This window comes from Mastigoproctus giganteus, chromosome 11, assembly GCF_048544385.1.
Source record: "Mastigoproctus giganteus isolate SK-2022 chromosome 11, ASM4854438v1, whole genome shotgun sequence".
NCBI lineage: Eukaryota > Metazoa > Arthropoda > Arachnida > Uropygi > Thelyphonidae > Mastigoproctus > Mastigoproctus giganteus.
In genome coordinates, this window is record NC_143585.1 from 58,950,717 (window position 1) to 58,975,261 (window position 24,545).

At 37.1% G+C, this 24,545-nt stretch overlaps 1 protein-coding gene across 2 annotated transcripts in view; it reads left to right on the plus strand.

Annotated features, from left to right (window-relative positions):
- Positions 1–24,545, plus strand: part of LOC150078032 (putative phosphorylase b kinase regulatory subunit alpha) — a 608,767-nt gene that overhangs the window by 523,782 nt on the left and 60,440 nt on the right. For both annotated transcript variants that reach the window (XM_090384728.1, XM_090384727.1), the window contains exons 25-26: positions 53–131; positions 19,221–19,350. In XM_090384728.1, the coding sequence (XP_090240854.1) occupies positions 53–131; positions 19,221–19,350 (209 nt within the window). The remainder of the gene's footprint in view (positions 1–52; positions 132–19,220; positions 19,351–24,545) is intronic.

Here is a 24,545-nt window from a genome sequence, read left to right on the forward strand (position 1 = left end):
TCCAGCCGATTTTTATTATTTGCATTCTAATCTCTTTAATATTTATTTTTAGACCTTTACCTTCCAAAGAATTGCGCTCGATTATTCATAAAGCTCATGGTGGTGATCAAAGTACTGCTATGCTGACGCAAGTAAGATTCTGTCTCAAATTATACTGATTTTTTTATTAATTTATTTTTTAACATGTAGGTTAGTGCAAAAGCATCATTTTAACGTAGCCATCTACCAAAGTAGTTAAATTAATTAATTAAATTGGCATAGTTTTGGTTATATCTCATATTGTGAATACCACAACAAGTTGCCATGGTATTGTACTACCTCGAATAAATAACACTTCACCAGTGGAGAAGACTACTGTTATTTATTCTCTGCGGATTCCACCACCCAGATGGCACCATTTCAAATCTTATTGGCTCCTCTTCGGTGGGTGGGCAGGTACCCTGGTATTGCAATAGTGACAATCCAGTTACGAAGTATAACTTCACAATACAAGAGATGCTTGATGGTGTGCAGTGATATAGACTATAAAATATTTAAGGGCAAAAGCCTCATGCTACGAGGTAGAATAACTAACATGTAGGTTAGTGCAAAAGCATCATTTTAACATAGCCATATACCAAAGTAGTTAAATTAATTAATTAAATTGGCATCGTTTTGGTTATATCTCATATTGTGAATGCCTTCACAATGAGTTGCCATGGTATTGTACTACCTCGAATAAATAACACTTCACCAGTGGTGAAGACTACTGTTATTTATTGTCAGCAGATACCACCACCCAGACGGCACTGTTTCAAAGCTTGTTGACTCCTCTTTGTTGGGTGTAATTCGTGACTAATTCATGTTTCTATTCAATAGAATCATGAATTAGTCATGAATCTTAGATTTGAGTTGAAAATGGTACACTTTCAGCTCAAAGCCACATGAAAGTGCCATTGTGCAATGAAAGCATCCTGGTTTGCATCGAAAAAATGTTTAGGGCTGTACCATCAGCAGGAAGATAATGGTGACTTTTTTGGTATTCTTCTTATGTATCTTTAAAAACCTTGACATACCTTGAATGCTTCACCACATTGCACATGTCTGGTGAGCACACTTCTGAAACCATTTAGGTACCTATCAACCATGATGCGCAAAGTTATGTGCTGACACCTGTGCCAGTTCACAGAAAAAGGCCATTCATTGCACACTACCCAAGAAGCCATTAATGATTTGGGATGAGACCTTCTTCACCTTCCCTATAGTAATCATCTTGCTCTTGATTTTTATACACTTAAAAGCTTGATAGCAAAAATTTTTCTGATGATACAGAGGTAAAAAAATTATATACAACAGCAACCAACATCATTTTGTGTGATGGATTTTCAGAATTTGATAAAGCAATGGGACAAGTGTATTAGTGTTTTTGATAATTATGTTTAAAAAAAATGCTGTGTTCAAGTCAGTTTCTTTTCTCTCTCTCTCTCTCTCTCTCTCTCTCTCTCTCTCTCTCTCTCTCTCTCTCTCCCCCCCCCCTCTCTCTTTCTCTCTCCAAATTTGTGATTTACAGACTCTCCATGATAGTTATAACATAGATGTATTGGCTGTACTTAGCACACACCACATAAAGCTTTTTGTTAAGTTACAAAAGCATAATTTTTTGTTCATCAAATTTAACAGTGCAATATTGAGCCAGTTTGTTGTGACATAAGCACTGGGAAAGTAAAAATGAGGGGTAGGAGTTTGTAATAGGCCTAATGACTCTGATGCGTACAATTAACAACTACAGAGAAAAATAGAGTGGGCCAGTAAATCAGAAAGTGTTATAATGCGGAATTTTAACTTCCTGGATATTGACTTGAACATGTGTGTTGGTCACTCACATACTAGCAAGACTTTTGTGGATTTATTGGATGATTGTTTTCTACAGCAGCATGTTTTAGAGGCAGCCAGAGAGAGAGTAATACTCTTGATCTGATTATCAGCAGTGATTATTCATATTCGTGCATTAAGAATTTACAGATAAAAGAACCACGAGGTGGCAGTGTACTGATATGGGATTTACTTAAAGATTTAACTATCAGGGGTAAAGGGAAAGGGTTTGGCTTTTGTGAAGGTGACTACACTGGTCTCAGACAGTTTTTAAATTCTATACAGTGGAACCAACTGATGATGTTACCAACAGTAAATTCAAAATGGGAGGCATTCAAAGAATTAATCTTGAAAGCTACTAGGCTTTACATACCAACTAAGAAATAAGGTTCAAGGTTTAGGCCCAAATGGATGTCAGATGAACTAATGAGACTTGTGACAGAGAACAAAAATGCATGGGATTCATATAAATTATCAGGCAACACAGATGCCTATGTTAGATATAAGCTAGTCTATAATCAAGTTCACAAAGGAAGTTAGGCCAGCGAAGGCAGATTATGAGAAATCCTTGGAAAAGAATGCAAAGAGGAACAGCAAAGACTTCTTTACTTATGTAAACTCTAGAAGGAAGGTGTGAATCATATTGATCCTGCTGAGGTAGCTGACAAACTGAATGAGTTTTTCATCTACATTCACACATGGGGAATTCTGTAAGGAAGTGAAGGCTAGAAGCTTATCAACTTCTAGCAGGACGCTAAATGATTTTGTAATAACTGAGAGCAAAGTTAAGGAGAAATTGTTGAAGTTAAATATAAGAAAGGCATACAGTGGATGGGATCTATCCAGTTATATTAAAGGAGGCGGCAAAGCCATAATAATGAGAGAATTGTTGGACTCAGGGAAGGTCCCCATGGACTGGAGATGTGAAAATATATCTCCAATTCACAAAGGAGAATCAAAAGGTGACATGAGTAATTACAAACCTGTTAGTTTAACTTCTGTTCTAGAGAAAATAACAGAGTCACTGGTTAAAGAAGCTGTGCAAAATCATCTAGACAAGGCTGCAGTAATACTTAACACACAGCATGTGTTTCTTAAGGGGAAGTCTTGTCTGACCAATTTGATTAGATACTATGATGTGGTCACAAAGGAACCGGATGCAAAAAAATAGTTTTGATATCATATACTTGGATTTCAGGAAAGCTTTTGATACTGTTGTGCATGCAAGACTACTGTACAAATTGGACCAGTATGGCATTCAGGGCAAGTTGCAGCAATGGATAAATGGAAGGTTGTGTGGGAAAAGACAGAGAATGGTAATAAATGGACACTGCTCTTCGTGGACTGATGTTATTAGTGGAAATTCCCCCCAGGGCCGGCCCACTGTTGTTTTACATATTTATCAATGATATTGATAAAGGTATATCAGGCTTAATTTCCAAGATGGTAGGCAGATGATACAAAGGTCAGCAGCATTGTTAATGACAGTAATGGCAGTGTGCTACTGCAACAGGATCTAGAAAAGTTGGGCAGATGGGTTGAGAAGTGGTAACTGAAGTTTAACATTGGCAAATGCAAAATACTGCATATGGATAGCAGTAACCACAGAGAAATGTACCAACTGTGGTGTTACACTCAGGGTCATGGAGAATGAAAGAGACCTGAGGGTAATTGTGCAGTCAGATATGAAGTTTTCTGAGCAGTGCAGACAGGCTGCCAGAGCAGGTCATGGGGTATTGTCAGTGATATACAGGAATTTTGCTAGCAGGGATAAGGAGGTAATTATCCCCTTGGTTGGGCCACACCTTGAGTACTGCGTACAGGTCTGGAAGCTTCATTTTAGGAAGGATGTAGAGTTGCTTGAATGAGTACAGAGAAGGGCAAAAAGATCGGTGAGGAGAAGAGAGGGGTCCCGGAAGATCTGCAGAAGCTCAAACTTGTTCTTAAGTTATAGTACATACTGCTTTTTCTCCTCTTCCGTTATCTCAGAGACTTTCGTATTATTTACCCGAGTGAGTTTTTCCTTTCCTTTGTTACATCTATATCAAGTGTGCTTCTTACCATTCTGTGATCACATGGAAGAGTCCAAATGGATTAACTACTAATGAAATCGACTTCATCCTCACTAACAGAAGATATATTGTGAATGATGTTACCGTCCTGAATAAGGTAAATGTTGGAAGTGATCACAGAATGGTAAGATGTACACTTGATATAGATGTAGGAAAGGAAAGGAAAAAACTGACTCGAGTAAATAATACAAAGGTCTTTGAGATAACAGAAGAGGAGAAAAAGCAGTATGTACTGGAACTTAAGAACAAGTATGAGCTTCTGCAGACTGCTGAGGACCAAGATATCGACGAGGAATATTACAACTTTTTGAAAGTGATAAAGCCCAAGAAACCTATAGGGAAAAAGAAATCCAAAGAAGAAAAAATTAGTCAAGAAACACTTGTCATGATGAACCGAAGACGACAAATGAAAAGCAAGAAAAACACTGACAGGGAGAAAATTGAGTATACTGAGTTATACAAAGCCATTAGAAAGAGACTCAGAGAGGACATAAGAAGATTTAACACAAGAAAAGTAGAACAAGCATTAAGGGAAAACAAAGGATTTAAATCAGCAGCCATGAGCAGTAATACAGAAAGACAAATGATACTGAAACTGAAGAATAGCGATGGTGTACTTATAAACAGCAGAGAAGGCATAATTCAAATAGCAGAAGACTACTATAGAGAATTATACAAGGAGCAGGGGAATGATGCCAGCAGTGGGGAAGATGGATTGCAAAGTAGCAACACATACGACATACCCAATATTCTTCCTGATGAGGTAGAACATGCATTGAAGAAAATGAAGAATCAGAAAGCCCCGGGGGAAGATGAAGTTACTGTAGAGTTGTTAAAATTGGGAGGAAGAGACATAACACAAAAACTGGCAAGGCTCTTCACAAAGTGCATTAGAAAAGGTGTGACGCCTAAGCAGTGGAATAATGCAATAATAGTTTTGCTGCATAAGAAAGGAGATAAATCAGAAATTGGAAATTATAGACCAATTAGCTTGTTATCCCACATCTACAAGTTGTTCACAAGGGTCATTACTAACAGATTAGAAAGAATACTTGATGAGAATCAACCGAAAGAGCAAGCTGGCTTTAGGACAGGATTCTCAACTATGGATCACCTTCACGTAATATCACAGCTAATGGAGAAAGCAAATGAATATAAAACACCATTATGCCTGGCATTTGTGGATTATGAAAAGGCATTTGACTCCATACAGCATATGGCAATGTTTCGGGCACTGGAAAGACAAGGCATTGATACCCCATATATTATGATTTTGAAGAAAATATACGAGAGTGCTACCTCCTTTATTAGACTAGACAAAGACAGTAGGAAATTTAAAATTGAGAAAGGAGTTCGACAAGGAGACACAATATCTCTGAAGCTGTTTACTGCTGCCCTTGAGGAAGCTTTCAGAAGATTAGACTGGTCGCAGAAAGGAGTCAATGTGAACGGAGAGTACCTAAACCATTTACGATTTGCAGACGACATTGTGGTCATAAGCCATGATCCCAAAGAATTAGAGGAAAATCTTAATCAGTTATGCACAGCTAGTAAGGATTTTGGACTAAAGATGAATATGGCTAAAACAAAAGTAATGATGAACAAGTATGCCACAGAAAGGGAAATAATGATTGAAGGAGCAGTAATTGAAAAGGTGGAGTCATATACTTATCTGGGACAAGTTATTAGCTGTAATAATGATAAATGGCTGGAAGTCAAGAGAAGAATAAATTTTGGATGGATAGCATTCAGGAAATATAGTCACATACTGAAGAGCAATATCCCAGTTTGTCTGAAACGTAAAATAATGGACCAATGTATACTCCCCACCATGACTTATGGAAGTGAAACTTGGGCACTCACCAAAAGAATGGAAGAGAAGCTGAGAACTACACAGCGAAGAATGGAACGAATCATATTGGGAATCAGACTGTTAGATAAGAAGAGAAACACATGGATTAGGCAACAAACTCAAGTAAAGGACATTCTTATCAAAACTAAAGAACTAAAATGGTCTTGGACAGGACACATAGCTCGAAGACATGATGACAGATGGACTAAGAAAATAACAGAATGGTACCCAAGAGGAGCTAGAAGAAAACCTGGAAGACAAAGGCGGAGATGGATAGATGAAATTCATGAGTTTGTGGGTAGTAAATGGATGTCCAGTGCTCAAAACAGAAGGAACTGGAAAGTTGCTGGAGAGGCCTTCATCCTGCAGTGGATTGAAAATGGCTGATGATGATGATGATGATGATCACTTCCAACATTTACCTTATTCAGGATGGTAACATTGTTCATGATATATCTTCTGTTAGTGAGGATCATTAATTGTTAATCCATTTGGGCTTTTCCATGTCCTCTTTCTGTTTATCTTTTTCTTCATAAAAGTGTTCATTACTGACATTCCTTGAGATTCTGAAAATTCCACAAGTCTCTCACCTCTTTCATTTCTTTCACCAATTCCAAAATTTCTTATAGTTTCCATTTCTATGCTGTTTTGTCTCTTTCCAGTCTTAGTGTTGAAGTCCTCCATAATATTGGTGTAGTGAGTTTTCTGTTCATATAGAAGTCTCTCAATTTCGGTGTACATTTCTTTAATCTCTTCATCATCATGGCTCGATGTTGGTGCTTATATAATTATAACCTTTAGTTTGTACTTCTGAGAAATCCTGAGCAGTAATCTTGACAACCTTGGTGATGTACTTTGGAATTCCAAAATGTTGTTTTTTATATCTTTATGGACCAAAAAGCTAACTCCAACATCACTCTTTTCACTGTTTACATTGATGTACAGCAGATTTCCACTTGACAAACTTGTAAGTAATTCATTTCATCTTCTTATTTCAGCCAAGCCAATAATATTCCAATTCACATTTTCTAATTCCTTTTCCAGCTAATATCCCCTCTTCACCAGTGAGCGATCTTAAATTGTAACAGGCCAAGTTCAGTTTCTGTGCATAGCAGTACCCGGAGATTCTTAGCACCCTCTGCTTCCACTTTGATCCTCTCACTGCCGTAAGAGGGGGATTGAAAGCCACTGCAGACTGAGGGCCATTTGTTTTGTCGTGTTGTTGTGTGCTGGAAGGTTTGGTCTTTTCCTCTTTACGCTGACAAGGCTTCTTGAAGAGAACCACTCTACGTGTTCGTTGCCACCAAAGTAACGTAACGGGCTTACCATTGAGAAGGTTTGCATGAGTGGATTTTAGGGAGCCAGGCCAACTGGACTTCTCCTGAATCTTCTAAAATAGAAATATATTGGATCCATCAATGTCAATGTCACTTAACTTAATATGTAAATCTTTGCAATTGCTTTAATAAATCATCATCTGACCATTTTTTTTAATTCAAAAATATTATAAAACATTTTAAATATTTCTACATGTTCTTTCATATTTGTAAACCTTTCAGTTATTTGTTGTGTCCCTAATTTGAAAGACAAAATTAATTTTGAAATTTTGTTGCGGATCCTGAATATTACCTCTCTATACATTAAAAAAGTTATCCTCCTGGTGATATTTATTTGAGCCAATGGGAGAAGAGGGATGTGGGTGAATTGGTTGAAGTTGGCGGGGCAATTATGTATGCGTAAATAACTACATAGGTAATTTCCTGATTAGATTTCAATCAGTGCGTTGTAATGTTAGTATAATTATGAGAGAGAGGTGTAGAAGATTTGACTTACTCCATCATACCTCTTCATTTTACGTGGGACAAAACGGGCAATAAATGGCATCAAGGCATCAATGTAGAAATGTGTGTAAAGTGGTCGCTCAGTTGAATAGCATCTCACCACGAGATGTGTTAGATTTGACCTACTCTGTCATACCTCTACATTTTACGTGGTACAAAATGGGAAATAAATGCCATCGGCATAAAAATGTGTAAAGTGGTTGCTCGGTTGAATAGCTTTTCACCGCAAGGTGTCAAGAGGTTTCATTTAAAATTATGTGAAACAAAATGTGTAAGGTGTTTCAAAGATGTGAGAACTGTGAATGGAGTAGTGTACGAGACTTTTCTTGGCAGATCTAATCAAATCAGTCGATTATGTGAAGGAAACTCTTTCCAAAGCGGCTTTAGTAATGATGCCAAGCAGGTTAAGACATTTCTTTGTATGTTTGATATTGTCTGGGGGTTGACTAGCAAAGTGAGCAGGGGAGGGAGCCTCCTAATTATTATTATTATTAGCCACATGGTGCAAGGAAGCCTGAGACTTTTGCTGCCAAAAAAAAAAAAATTTCTGAGTTACCCTGAGAGAGAGAGAGAAAACATGAGTCAGAAGTAGAAAGGAGTCTCCAAGAAAGAGAAGAACAATGATATCCAGCTCAGGATCCTGTGTGTGTGTGTGTGTGTGTGCGCATGTGCCAAGCCCATACTCACCAGTTGGTGAGCTCTTTGGAATAGCTTTATTTCTACTTTCATAATCAAAATGATGTTTTTGTTTGTTTTTTTTCAATCTTTTCCTTACAGTGCTTACTTCTGGTTTGTTATTTGTTATTGTTATTTGGTTTTTAGGAGCATTAGCAATTAAGGCCATATTGCTCCGGGATATGCGGTGATCATTCCCTGACCTTTCCGCCTCATTCGTATTTGGTGGTGACGGGCTCGAACCCCCGTCTAATCAAGAAGCGGGTGCTACGCACTGCTGCTCCTTCCCTCCTGGCTACGGACGCGCCTCCACTTACTTCTGGAAACAAATCTTCAACCAATGATAGTTGCCATATTATTAGCCGAATTGAGAAAAATTTTTGAATGCTTCCTGTGTTCTGTTTTCTTTAAAATATTCCTTGATATTTTGTAAACATTCAACAGCTTCATTTTTATCAGAATTCCTTTTTTTTTTTTTTTTTTTTTTCGGAGAATTTTACTTACCGGATTAATTTTATTTAAAATATCATTCCAAATTGTAATTGAACAAAGAAATTTATAAGATGTTATTTTTAAGGCAATTGGTTTAGCACAATTCCTTGTATCCATATCTTTATTTTCATCTTCAGTGATTATAGCAAAATATTTAGCTTCTCTAATCATTTCTAGTATTTTTATCTGTAATATTTAGTGAAATTATTTGCTGCCAAAAAAAAATTATACTAATATACTAACATTACAATACTAACATTACAACGCACAATAATTTAGTTTTGTATTTGTTCACCTAAATAATGAACGATATTTTTCGATTCATATCACTGAATACGGCAAATATATTCCACCATAACTGAATCAAATTTGGCAATTGTTTCAGTAAGTTTTAAAAAGTTACCATTGTCATTTTCATATAAATCTTTTGAAGATTTCATGAACGCTATACATTGCCTTGCTAAAAATAGTATCATATACAGGTAGTCGTCGACTTACGACCATGTTAGGTTCTGACCAACCGGTCGTAAAGCGATCTGGACGTAAGTCGGACCAGTTTAGGTAAATCAGACACTGTGTACAACACATTTGGTTTACTATTTACAGAAATAAAAAATATGAAAAAGATATCAAATACTGTATAAAACCTAAAAAATATTTTATCTTAACAACTAAACAAAACATATGTAGAAAATAGATAAGAAATATTTTACTGACCACTCGTGCTTGGCTGCGGGTCATCAATCCCACCACTTGATGTAGTGGGAGTTGTTTTTCTTATAAACATGTTGATATTTCTCTGAATTGTTTGTTTCCTTTTCTGCTCGTAAATGTCACAGTATGGCCAAAAAGCATCTTGTACCATTCGTTCAATCCCTGCAAATCGTTCGATGTTTGGGTCCATTTCCTCAAAATGTGTAAGAAGTTTAATTAGTAGAGAAAAACCTTCAGATAACCCTCTAATGGTGAATTTTCTTTCTGGTTCTTCCTCATCTTCATTTTTCTCTTCTTCCATCCTTTCTTCTTCGGCCATTCTTTCTTCTTCCAAAGCGATAAGTTCTTCATTTGTAAGTTCTCCAGATTCTTGCTCTAGCAGCTCCTCAACATCTTCCATTTCAATCTCTAAAGAAAGTCCATTTGCCAGTGTTACAATATTTTCTGTAACCATTTCAAGTTCATGTTCACTATCAAATTGGTCAATAGTATTAACAAAACGCTAGACAGTTTTTCCAGATTCCATTCATGCATTTCTTTATCACAGCCTCCCACGCTGCCGCAATATTTTTGATGCATTTATAAATATCGTACTGTTTCCAAAACTCTCGCAAAGATAGTTCTGGGTCGGCGTCTGTTCCGGCTATAGCATGGGCAAAAGTGGTTCGAAGATAGTGTGCCTTAAATGTGGAAATCGCCCCTTGGTCCATAGGCTGGATGGAGGTGGTCTAGGTGAGGTGGATGGCCAGGTGCATTATCTAAGATTAATACAATTTTGAAAGGAATTTCTTTCTCGAAGCAATATTCGCGAACTTGAGGTACAAAACAATTTAGAAACCAGTCTTCAAACAACATTTGAGTCATCCAGGCTTTTCGGCTTGAATGGAAGTATACAGGCAGAGTATGCTTGTTTACATTCTTGAACGGGGATTTTCAGAATGATAAATTAAAAAAGGCTTCAGTTTAAAACCTGCGATGTTCCTGCCAAGGAGCAAAGTCAGCCTATCATTAAGTGCCTTAAAAACAGGCATGCTTTTGGCTTCTTGGTGAATGTAAGTGCGTTCTGGCATCCTTTTCCACAACAATCCAGTCTCATCCACGTTGAAAACTGCTCTGGTTGATACCCTTCTTCCGTAATTATTTCATCCAGACTTTTAACAAACTCTTGAGCTCCTTCCACATCTGCACTTGCTGATTCTCCAGTGACTCGAACCCTATGAAGCTTGAATCTTCTTTTGAATCTTTTGAACCATTCTGTACTTGCTATAAATGTGTGAGTGTAATCTTTTCCGGTACGTTTCTTCAGCGTCTGAAAGAGACTTCTAGCCTTCGACTGCACTGTAAGAAGGCTTAAGGGTGTTCGCTTCTGTATCTGATCTTCCATCCAAAGAAACAATTTTTCCATTTCATGGATGGGTCCTGTACGTTGTTTCGTTATCACTGTTGCTCGCATGGATGCCGAACCTTTAACAACTTCACGAATCCTTTTTTGTCTTTAAAAATCGTTGACACTGTAGAATGAGATAACTTAAAATCAAGTGCGATCGCATTCACATCACATTTCCTTCTTCATGCTGATTGATCATTTTCAATTTTGTGTCTAAATCAATGACCTTTCTTTCTTTCTTGACAGGTCTAGGAGTAGACAAAGGCACTTTCCTCTTGGTTGACATGTTTAGGGGTTTTAAAAAATTCTAATTGTAACACAAATATAACTGAACCAAAAATAATGAACGTAACGTATGCAAACAGAGATCGAGACACATGAATCACGACATACATACATCGGTAAGATGTTTTGTTCGACTGTGATGGCAAAGCTGACTAAACGGATTAAGACTAGCTTATTCATGCCAAAAACACTTTACTGGGCAGTGGGCTGACACTACACGCACAACTGTTCCCATTAGGCTTCAGGGACCACATGGATAGAGCGTGTGAGTGTAGTAGAAAAATCTGAGAGCACTGCATTAAGAGAGGGTTGACGTGCATATAGCATTCTTCCTAGCAACAATCTTGTATGTAGTAGTAGTGGCATGTGATGCAAGAAAGCAAATGTATGAGCTTATGCAGCATCAGCCAAAAAAAAAAAAAAAATCACACCATTCCCTCCAAATGCCTGTCCAGTTCCTCCTTAAATTTATTCAACCTATCAACTTCCACAACGACAGATGGAAGTTTGTTCCAGCAATTAACCACCCGCTGGCTAAAGGAAAATTTCCGCACATCTATTCTACATCTGTCTTTTCTTAATTTGAATTTATGCCCCCTTAGATTCGTAATCTGAACAAGTGGAAGGATCCCATCAGAATTCAGCATGCTCAACCCATTCAAGGCCTTATATACCTCAATCAGATCACTGCGCGGGTGCCTAGTCTCCAGCCACTGCAATTTGCAGAACTTAAGCCTCTCTTGGTAAGAGGATCCCTTCATTCCCCTCACCAATCTTGTTGCCCTTCTCTGTACACGCTCAAGTAAATCTACATCCTTCCTAAAATGAGGCCTAAAGACCTGTACACAGTATTCAAGCCGTGGCCTGACCATTGCCTTATACAGAGGGATAATCATCTCCTTTTCCCTGCTAGCAAAATTCCTATATATCATTGACAAAACCCCATGACCTGCCCTGGCAGCCTGTCTTCATTGCTCAGAAAACTTCATATCTGCCTGCACAATTACTCCCAGGTCTTTTTCATTTTCTACCACCTTAAGTGTAGTACCACACAGTTGGTACGTTTCTCTGGGGTTACTTCTATCCATATGTAGTACTTTGCATTTGTCAAGGTTAAACTTCAGTTGCCACTTCTTAGCCCATCTGCCCAAATTATCTAGATCCTGTTGCAGTAGCACACTGCCATTACTGTCATTAACAACCCTGCCAACCTTTTTATCATCTGCAAACTTTGACATTAAGCCTGATATACCTTCATCAATATCATTGATAAATATACAAAACAACAGTGGACCTAACACCGAACCCTGTGGGACTCCACTAATAACATTAGTCCAAGAAGAGCAGTACCCATTGATTACCACCCTCTGTCTTCTAGCACTTAACCATCCTTTTATCCATTGTAGCCACTTACCCTTAATACCATTCTGCTCCAATTTGTACAATAGTCTTCCATGCGCAACAGTGTCAAAAGCTTTCCTGAAATCCAAATATATGATATCAAAATTATTTTTCGCATCCAGTTCCTTTGTAACCACATCATAATATCCTATCAATTGGTCAGACAAGACTTTCCCTTAACAAACCCATGCCGTGTCTGAAGTATTGCTGCAGTCTTGTCTAGATGATCCCGCAATGCATCTTTAACCAGCGACTCCATTATTTTACCCGAAACAGACGTTAAACTAACTGGTCTGTAATTACTCGTGTCACCCTTCGATCCCCCTTTGTGAATTGGGGATACATTTGCACATCTCCAGTCCGTGGGAACCTCCCCTGAGTCCAAGGATGCTCTCATAATTATGGCTAAGTGTTTGCTTAGTTGCTTTGCGTCTCCTTTAATATAACTGGATAGATCCCATCCGCTCCAGGTGCTTTTCTTACGTTTATCTTCATCAATTTCTCTTCCACTTTGCTCTCGGTTATTACAAAATCATTAAGTATCTTGCTACAATTTGATAACCTTCTGCCATTTTCAAACCTTAATAATTCCTCACATGTGAATGTAGATGCAAAATACTCATTCAGTTTGTTTGCTATCTGAGCAGGATCATCAACAGTCGAACCATCGATGTCAAGTGGACCGATCAGATTCATCCCCTTCCTTTTAGAGTTTATATAAGTAAAGAAATTCTTGCTGTTTTTCTTAGCATCTTTTGCCAAGGATTTCTCGTAATCTGCCTTCGCCTGCCGAACCTCCTTTGTGATCTGATTACAGATTAACTTATATCTGCCATATGCTTCTGAGTCGCTTGATAATTTATATGCATCCCATGCATTTTTCTTCTCTGTTACAAGTCTCATTAGTTCATTTGACAACCATTTAGGCCTAAACCTTGAACAATATTTCTTAATGGGTATGAACCTTTTAGTAGCATCCACGATTAATTCCTTGAATGCTTCCCACTTAGAATTTACTGTTGGTAACATCATCAGTTGATCCTACTGTACAGAATTTAAAAACTGTCGGAGACCACTGTACTCGCCTTTACGGAAGCAAAAACCCTTTCCTTTACCCCTGATAGTAGTTAAATCTTTAAGTAAATCCCACGTCAGTACACTGTGATCACTGCCACCTAGTGGTTCTTTTATCTGCAAATTCCTAATACATGAATGATCACTGCTGATAACCAGATCAAGAGTATTACTTTCTCTGGTTGCCTCTCGAACATGCTGCTGCAGAAAACAGTCATCCAATAAATCCACAAAAGTCTGACTAGTGTGTGAATGCCCAACCCACAAGTTCTAGTCAATATCTGGGAAGTTAAAATCCACCATTATAAGACATTCCAATTTACTAGCCCACTCTATTTCTCTGTACAATTGTTCATTGTACTCATTCAAGTCATTAGGCCTATAACACACTCCTACTCTTATTTTTGCTTTCGCAGTGCTTATGTCACACCAAACTGACTCAACAGTGCACTGTTCATCTATGTCAACTGGATGCACTTCTTTTGATTTTATGTGTTTCTTTATTAACAGCGTAACACCTCCTCCCTTCCTATCCTGTCTATCCTTTCTGTACACATTGTACTCCCCAAATTCCAGTTCGGCATTCCTTATATCTGTGTGACACCACGTCTCTGATATCCCAGCAATATCCGCCTTTGATGTCTTGACCAACACTTCAAATTCATCAAATTTATTTACTATACTTCTAGCATTGGTATACATGCACCTATTCTTATTCTTAATTACTCTAACACATCCCATATACCCACCTGTTTCACGATGACTGCCATCTGTCCCTGAAACCCCCAACACCCCTCACTCCAGGTCGCTACTTATTCTAATAGAAGTTGTGCAAGAATCACCTTCACCTCTGCCTACGGCTACTGTTAAACTATTAGTCCTTGTATCCCCCCAAGCTATCAGTTTTCCGACCCACCTAACACTGCCTCGATAGCATCAGCAAATATTCTTGCACCCTTTCTATTTAAGTGTATCCCATCCCTGTAGAAGCAGTCTCTCCTGTTAACTCAGTTCAGACTGAATCGCGGTGCGAGATGCAGTAGCAGTCGTAAAATGCGTAGGTCATAAGTCAATGACTACCTGTATATTATTCTGGCTGAACTCCAGAACATGGATATTTCCATGCAAGCGTGGCCGAAGAATGGAGTGATTGTCCGGTGAAGTTCTGTGATTGGCGGATTATTGGGAATGTGCTATTTACCTCATTTTGCATTTTTATTGTTCGATTGGATGCAAATTCGCTTCATATTTTAGCGGAAAATGCGAAATTATAGTGCTGTTGTTTAGTCGTTGTCATGCTGCTCTGCTGCCTTCGGTTTTTGTGTTATCGTTATGCCATGTTATTCCGTTTTCAAAAGGATGGATGTAAGACTGTAATTGAATGGTATATGAGTGTGAATTTGATAGCTTAGGAATACAAGTGTTTTTCAGTGTGAATATTTGATGAAGTGTGTCAGCTGGCATACTGATGAAGTCTGTTTTTTTTTTTTTTTTTTAAGTTGTTTCTTGATGATTTGATGTTTTTCGCAGTAATCATATGAGTTGTTAGTATCAGGTTCTCTTTATATTAGGGGAGGTGTGGGGGCAGCAGTCACCAGGAAAAAAAAAAACATTTATGTTGACATGTATGAGCAATTCTCATTGTTAATGCATGTGAAATTGTCTAGTAATGTACAGGCAAGAAGAATCAGTGGCTGTATGTGGTGTTAATTTTTGTTAACTGTTTAAAAAATATTGCCATTGCCATTTCTTTTTCTTCATTTCAGCTCCAACATATTGTGATATCACGTGACATCCCCCAGTAACATGCAGGAGAGGGGGGGGGAACGCGGTGAGTGGAAGGTGCTTTCACGTCCTATCACTGCCTTCTTCCTCTCTTTTGCCGAAATACGGAGTTGTACCTATGTTCTGGAGTGTAACCCTGTGAAATATAAATATGAAATACAGATCCAGATAATAAGCAAATTAACATACGTCTGCAATTTCATGTACAGTCAGTTCTCGTATAGCACAATAGTTGTGTTCCTAGAAACCCTCGTGCAATGCAAAATTGTGCAATATAAACAACAGGCCCTATCAGAAAAATAGGGTTAGGTGCCGACCACCCAAGATTAAACACACATTTCTAACCAAAACATTACCAAACACAATAAATAATTGTAATAAAATACTTACGTATTTTATTACGACTATTATGTAATCAAATATTGCTAATGCTTTTGCTTCTATCGTAAGCATACTTGTTCTTTATTTGATTTTCTATACAAACAGATGACAGCCATTCCATCTCTTCCAATTCTTTGGGTCTTGATCTAATAGATTTTAATTACACTTTGAGTTGTTCCTGCTATGAAAGTTGTTTTTATTTTCTCTGCATTCTTTCTAATTCTTGACGTTGCCTCATTTAGGCCTGTAGCACGTGCAATATCACATGGTCTTTCACTTCACTCAAAGCGTTTCACAATTTCATATTTTTTTCCCCTTATGGGGGGAAACCCCGGTGGGCCGGAGGCCTGTGTGATTTTGGCCATAAACGCTAGTATGAGGCCACTACAAATTTTCCCGAGTGAGAATTTTCGACCCGGTCCGCCTCTGTTTATGAATATTACACTACAGATTCTCTCTGAATCTGTAGTGTCTTCACTTCCTTTTCACACCTTTACTCATTTTTAGGGAATAAAGCACAATTACAAAATGAGGAGGCGCACTTGATACACATAAACAAAGCTGCACGTGTGTAGCAACTGAATAAACAACACTGTAAAGGCAGAGACACACTATTAACACCTATTATCTAGCTCACATTTTACTAAAGCACATTTCTGGGGGTTATTTTGGCTGATGCTGGATAAGCTCATACACTTGACAATAGAAACAATTGCCATTTGCATTTCTGCTAGTGGAATCTGTTATAAACTGGTAGTAAACTCGATCTAATTGTACTTGCGGTAATACCAATAGCTGGAATTGTGTGGGTTTTTACGTTATTATGGTGAAATGTTTTTCCCTTCACTGATATAAAAAACATAAATACATTTTCAGAATCTTCTCTTCGTTCATATGTTGCGTTCAGTTGGGGTGATTCCGCGTTCGACTGCCATTTCTTGTAAACACAAAGGCGAATCATGCATAAGCAAATTCGGTTTGTGTTATATATGATATCGTTCTCCTATTTATAAATCGTGTATGATCAAATTCGTGTAGTGTAAACACGTGTTATACGAGGACTGACTGTACTGTATTTATTTCAAATGAATCATTTGTCTGTCATGTTGAATACTGGTAAATGTTAACCAATTAGATGACCAGTGCAACTTCTGGTATGTGGGACACATGGTTGGATAGGTTTACAAGTACCACTAAGTTACAGAATGATAATCCCTTTCGCTCTTAATTCATGCTTAGTAGCAGCACTAAGTAGCAGCATTGTTCACATCTCTGGCCTTCAGGCCAAAGATGTGAACAATGCTGCTACTGGATGCTGCTAATGGATTACGAGAGACTTATCTGGGAATGCATTTGTTATATGGAAATTTTCTTTGTTCTACAGAAACTATTTTAAATGTAATTATCAAGGGGAATTCTAAAAAATATTGCCAAATAGAAAATCTTACTATAAAGAAGTTCGTTAAACAGAGGTCCAATTTGTATATATGTCAAAAACATTTTTGGCTCCCTCCTGAACTGCCGCCAGTAAGCCACGCTTACCTTGCCTACCCACTTGCGATGACCATGGTGCAGTCTCAGCAAGGGAAAGAGTGTCATTCACATTTAGTTTACTCAATCCATTCAACGCCATAATCACCTCACCCCACAGGCACCTAGTCTCTAAATGCTGCAATCTGCAGAATTGAGTAGCCTTTCTAGGTAAGTGCATTCTTTTGAACCTTTCACCAATCTGGTTGCCCTTTTCTCCACCTGTTCCTGCAAAACAACATCCTTCCTAAAGTGAGGCCTCCGGCTGTATACAGTACTCAAGATGTGGCTTAACCATGGCCTTGTATAAAGGAATAATCACCTTCTTATCCCTGCTAGCAAAGTTTCTGAATATCAGTGACAAAGCCATATGAGCTGTTCTGCCTGCATGTCTGCAGTGCTCAGAGAATTTCATATCTGACTGCACAATTGCCCCCAGGTCTTTTTTATTTTGCCCTATCCTGAATGTAGTACCACAGTTGATAAATGACTCTTGGATTACTGTTACCTGTGTGCAGTACCTTGCATTTGTCAACATTAAACTTCAACTGCCGTTTCTCAGCCCATTGACCCAATTTTCCTAGATCTTTTTGCAGTAGCCCACCCTAATTACTATCATTAACCCTCCTACTAACCTCTGTGTCATCTGCAAACTTTGACATTAAGGGTGATATACTTTCATCAATATCATTAATAAATATTGAAAACAATAATGGGCACAGCACTTAACCCTGGGGGACTCCACTAATAACATTAACCTTGACAAATGCAAAGTACTGCATATGGGTAGAAGTAACCCCAGAGAAACGTCCAACTGTATGGTACTACGTTTAAGGTGGTAGAAAATGAAAAAGACCTGGGAGTAATTGTGGGCAGATATGAAGTTTTCTGAGCAATGCAGACAGGCTGCCAGGGCAGGTCATGGGGTTTTTGTCAATGATATATAGGAATTTTGCTAGGAGGGAAAAGGAGGTGATTATCCCTCTGTATAAGGCAATGGTCAGGCCACGCCTTGAGTACTGCGTACAGGTCTGGAGGCCTCATTTTAGAAACGATGTAGATTTACTTGAGCGTGTACAGAGAAGGGCAACAAGATTGGTGAGGGGAATGAAGGGATCCTCTTACCATGAGAGGCTTAAGTTCTGCAAATTGCAGTGGCTGGAGACTAGGCACCTGTGCGGTGATCTGATTGAGGTGTATAAGGCCTTGAATGGGTTGAGCATGCTGAATTCTGATGGGATCCTTCCACTTGTTCAGATTACAAACCTAAGGAGGCATAAATTCAAATTAAGAAAAGACAGATGTAGAATAGATGTGCGGAAATTTGCCTTTAGCCAGCAGGTGGTTAATTTCTGTAACAAACTTCCATCTGTCGTTGTGGAAGTTAATAGGTTAAATAAATTTAAGGAGGAACTGGACAGGCATTTGGAGGGAATGGTGTGATTTTTTTTTTTTTTTTTTTTTGGCTGATGCTGCATAAGCTCATACACTTGCTTTCTTGCATCACATGCTATTACTACTACTATTAATACTAAAAAAATTGATATCAAAATCAGACTTGCTTACTAAATCTTAGCTGATAGTATATTTACTTATCAGATGATATTTTAAAAATTAAGAATAAGTGAAATCTGCCCTTTTAGCATTTCTTTTTGGTTTTTAAAATTTAAAAGAAATTTTATAAATTATATATTATTTTTATTTTAATGTAATATAATTTTTTATTAATATAAATATAAAATTTAATATAAAATTTAAATAATATATTATATTATATATTATTTTAATGTAAATATACTTATACATTATATAATGTATAAGTATATTTACTTTAAAGTTACAACTCATAACTTTTATTAAATTTTCTGTTTTATTTATAGGAGCTCTTAGTATATTTGGCAATGTTCATAAGGACAGAACCTCAGCTATTTCTTGAGATGTTGAGACTTCGAGTAGGACTTATAATTCAAGTAATGGCATCTGAATTGGCACGTTCTCTAAAATGTTCTGGTAAATGAAAAGAACATTTGAAAATTAATAATTATACTTTTAATTTATACTTTGAAATTAATCAGTACAGTTATAACACTGGTCTGCATAAACTTTGATGTTTCCAAAATTCATTGTATTTCTGTGTGTACTTTTTAGTTCTAATTCTAAAAATGCAAAACATTTTTACTTACCACTTACAGTTTTTTCACAAAAAAGTAAGATTTTTCTAAGATACATTCCATGTATATGGAATGTGGAATGTATCTTAGAAAATACATACATATTATGTATACATGGAATGTGTATAAAATGTACAATATATAGCAATCACAGGAAATACTACTTCCTTTGTGATTGACAGACAAGAATTTAACATTTTTTCAATCACTTCATGCTGAATTGCAAAAGTGGCCAACAATGTCAAGTATATTTTGTAATGCCTCACAACAAAAAACTGATGGTTTGCATGCATCGTACAATATTTCGTTGTTAATTGTCAAGTCTGAAAAGCCACATCCAATTTGTGAAGAACTCATCTTACCAGCAGTAAGTGAGGTTCTGAGTACTGTTTTACATAAGTCACCACATAAAGTAATTAAGAGTATTCCTCTAAGCAACAATTCAGTTCAGAGATGTATAGATGAAATGGCTGAGAATGTGAAAGATATGTTGTGTAGCATGCTAAGCACTACAGAATTTGCATTACAGCTAGATGAGTCAACTTTGCCAGGCAATGAATCTTCTTCTAGCATATGTGTACTTTATAAAAGATGAAAGTGTAGTTCAAGAGTTAGTTTGAAAGGCAGTTAGAAACAGATTTCGTGTTGTTGTCATTCTTCGCCAACATCTGGTTGCAAAAAAACTTGATCGCCTTCACAAGGCATTACACACTGTCATTGCTGGTGTTAATAAAATCAAAGCCCATGCTCTCAATGATAGACTTATTCCAGGGGCTTTGTTGAGAATGATGAAGATTTTCAACATTTGTTGCTTCATACCGAAGTTCGTTGGCTATTAAAAGGCAACTGTGTAAGTGTTTTTATAACATTTTTGATTCTGTTGTGGAGTTTTTTGAAGAGAAAGTTGGATGCTTTTCTCAGTGATAAACTTGAAGATATCAGGCATGACATTGCATATTTGTCTGAACTGTTTGCAAAGTTCAATGAAATGAATTTACAGTTGCAAGGAAATGATATTAACCTTATTAAGGCCAAATCTATAGTATCCACTTTTATTTCAAAGTTAACTTTATTCAAGTGCAATATAGGCCTTCATGTGCTATATCAATTTCCCTCTCTGTCTTAGCTAGAAAAGATTGGTGGGATACAGGATGATGATCTGCAAGTCTTTTGTGACCATTTGGATAGACTGCATAAAGATATGTCTGATCGATTTAAGGCTCTTCTTTCGATAGAAATTCCAGATTGGGTGATGAATCCATTTTTAGATATTGAGGAAGTTGAGGTATTAGAGGAAGAGCTAATTGAGTTACAAAATGATATTGAGCTGAAACTGAAGTTTAAGAAATCTTATCAAGAGTTTTGGTTACAGAAGAAAATTTCTGATCACTATCCTGCACTATGGACAGTGGTTAAGAAGCTATTTATTGCATTCATATTTATTGCAACTTCATATTTAGTAGAATGTGGTTTTAGTGTGGTTATTCAACTTATCTTCAAGCAAAGAAATCGACTCCAGATTACCGAACATGGTGATTTAAGACTCCTTCTAAGCGACTTTAAACTGAACATTGAGAAACTGGTTTTATGTCATCGAGCCCATCCCTTGCATTAAAAATTTACAGAAAAATGAACTTGTTACTAAATGCCGTTCTAAGACTTTTGTTAAATGATTGTCAGATTTTGAAAAGCTAGGATCACTAGCCCAGTAATTTCAATATGTTGAATTAAATAAAATAAAACTTTTATTGGATTTGAAATAAATGTGCAATTAATCCTTACTGTTTTGAATTATATTTTTTTGTTATCTTCCTCATTGGGTTGTGCAATCTGCCACTCTGACTAGGACTGGGCAGTGTTGAGGATGCATTTATGGAACCAAGGGGGCAGCAACCCGAAAAAGTTTGGGAACCACTGATTTATAACTTAACAAGTGAACTGCTAACTTAGTACTAAAGAAAAATATTTGCAACGTGATGGGCAGAAAGTAACCCCCACTACGAAAGGGATAGGTGTCTGTGGAGGGGACGCAAGCATCACCCAAGCCAAGGTAAGGGATTAGGAAATCCATAATTGCTGTCTCTAATGACTATTGCTATTTAATGACAGGGTCAAAATTAACAGATTATTTTAACGATGTTTCAAAAAATATCTCTGTGTGGAAATAACAGAATTGATATCTAACAAGACTAATCTTCAGTTAATAATATTGTTGCTTTGAACCGACTATTATAGTTAATGGAAGGCAGAATTCATAGTAAGAAGCTTGGTAAAGGAGGGGGGGGTGGAAGAGAAGATTGGAGCTTTCCCCCCACTTCCTTCCAGAGTTCCCACGCTGTACAATACTGATTCTGTAAAGAAGGCTTCTGAGAAATCGTCTAAAGTTGAAAATATTAAAGCAAGTAGTGTTTTAAGTAGTGGAGGAAGTGGTGCATTGAGTACTGTTAGTGTGAATACTAAACCTGGGATGTCTGGCAATGCTGATTCTCATATTCAGGTAGGTGGTGTAGAAAACGTAGTTAAGGTTGGCTGCATGGTTGAACAGGGGGTGCAGTTAGAAGAAGATGATATCGTAACAGATTTGACAAATGATTTGTCAAATGTTAAGATAACTGATTTTCCGGATATTCAGCCTGATAATATGGTTTCTGATGTAGATAGTTTTTATTTGGAATCGGGGAGAAGACATACAGACACAAATGTGCATGAGAGTGAAATAATTGTTGCTAACATACAGGACCAGAGGCAGAGGTACCCTGACGTGTCTACTATTTTTGAGCTTTTAACAAATTTGAAGAAAAAAGTCATTGACTACATGACTAGTGAAAATAATAAAGTGATTAAAGCTGCAACTAATTTCTTACTTGACACATGGATTAACATGGAGACTATATCAACAACAATGAAAGTCTTAAAACAAGGGTAGAGGAGATGGAGGTGCGTGCCAGTTTATTAGATGACATTGTAAGAAGGCAGCCTTTTCTATCTAATGTTGCAGAACAAAAGGGGACTTATGCGGACAAGGTTAGAGCTGGATTCAGCCAGCCTCAGTTAGGTAAACAGGTAATATTAAATGATATCTGTATGGTGGATAATAACAGGAAGCTGAGCAAAGTGGCAAGATTAAATAATAAGGCTATTTTCAGGGCTGAGGAGTCCTCAGAACAGTATAAGTCAAGCCAGTAAGTTAAAGAGGTAATTGTTAACACATTAAAGGAAAAATTTCAAGAAATAAAAATTAGAAATCTAAGAGCTATAAGAAATAAAGGAGTCTTAGTTGAGACAGATAATGATAAGGATTTGGGTAAACTCAGTAAGGCAGAGGTATTTTTTAAAAAGGGTATTAATCAGGATAAAGTAAAGTTACAGAACCCTACCATCTTAGTATATGATGTACCTAAGGAATTAACTCAGGAAAATATCATTAGGGATTTATATAAGAAAAATCTTCAAGATTATGGATATGAGGAGCAAGAGGTCAGAGAGGGCATTGTTTTTAGATTTAGTAACAGTTCCAAGGCAAAGTTTAATAATTGGGTGATTGGGGTAGCTCCTCACATGTTGGAAAATTTGATGTGTAATGACTGGTTGTATTTTGGATATATGTCACACAAATTCAGGCATGTTACAGTTGTGACTAAATGTTTTAAGTGTTTGGGGTATGGCCACTCTATACAACACTGCACATACCAATGCAAAGTCTAACTTATGGTTTAGTGACATGACTGATCAGAGGGTCGCTTAATGGAGGACTTTATTTTAATGAATAATTTATGTGTAGTCAATATATCAGGTCAGCCTTATACTTTTAACAATGTTCATGGCAGGTCGAACATTGATTTGACTTTAGTTACTCAGGGGTTATCCAGACGAATCTGTCATTGGCTTGTGAAAACAGACTATACGAATAGTGATCATAGATCTTTGGTTTTTCATATTAATTTGGCTGATTTAAATACTACTTTAGATTTTGATAATTAATTAACTAGATTTACTTATAAGAAGATTAACTGGTCTAGTTTTGCATGGTCAGTGGCTTTAGATTTTTCAGGAGACAATATGGTTAATTCGAATTTTTAAGTGCCTCAAGAAGACAATCAGTTAAGAGGCGAGTTGTTAATTGGTGGAATGCGGAATTATCCAGGTTAAGGAAAGAAGTATTTTTATGTAAGAAGGCATATCAGAGGTATAGGTGGTGGGGGCTGAATGAGGCTCAATTTTATCATGCATGTTATAGGAATAAAAATAAAATTTATTATACGCCTATTTATGAGAGTAAATTAAAGGCTTGGAGAAGTCTAGTTACTAGTGTGGGCAATATAGATCCTTGGGGATTAATTTATAAACAAAGTATGAATAAAGTAAGACCTGGAGAGATAATGAATACAGTAATCATCAATGGTGTGGAAACAACTGATTGGATTACAACAGTGCAAGCAATAACATCTGGGTTGTTTCCTCATGAGGAAGAAGGTGGGGAGACAACAGAGCAAGAAGGTATCAGGGACTCTAATGTAACATACCTTGTGTCTGTTGATATTAGCTTATTTACTTTAGAGGAATTGAGAGCCGTTTCTAAGCAAATTAACATTTCCAAAGGTCCGGGGATCGATTTAGTAGAGAATATCACTGTTCTTAAAGTGATTGAGCGTTATCCTAACATCTTGTTAAACTTATATAATAAATGCTTACTTCAAGGTACCTTTCCTGGGATCTGGAAAGTTGGTTTGATTAAGCTGTTAGTTAAGCCAGGTAAAAAATCAAATGACCTAAGAGGGTATAGACCAATTTCGTTATTGGGTAATCTTGGCAAAGTTTTTGAAAGATTGTTATTTTTAAGACTGGACCAAGTCATGGATAAAAATGGTTTGACCCTGCCTTATCAGTATGCTTTCAAGAGAGCGCATTCTACGGAAGATGCCATTAATGATCTCATGAATTTCACCAACCAGGCAGAGGATAAGTATGTATTAGCCATCTTTATAGATTTTACTGGAGGTTTTGACGTGGTGTGGCATGAGAGTATTTTGTCTG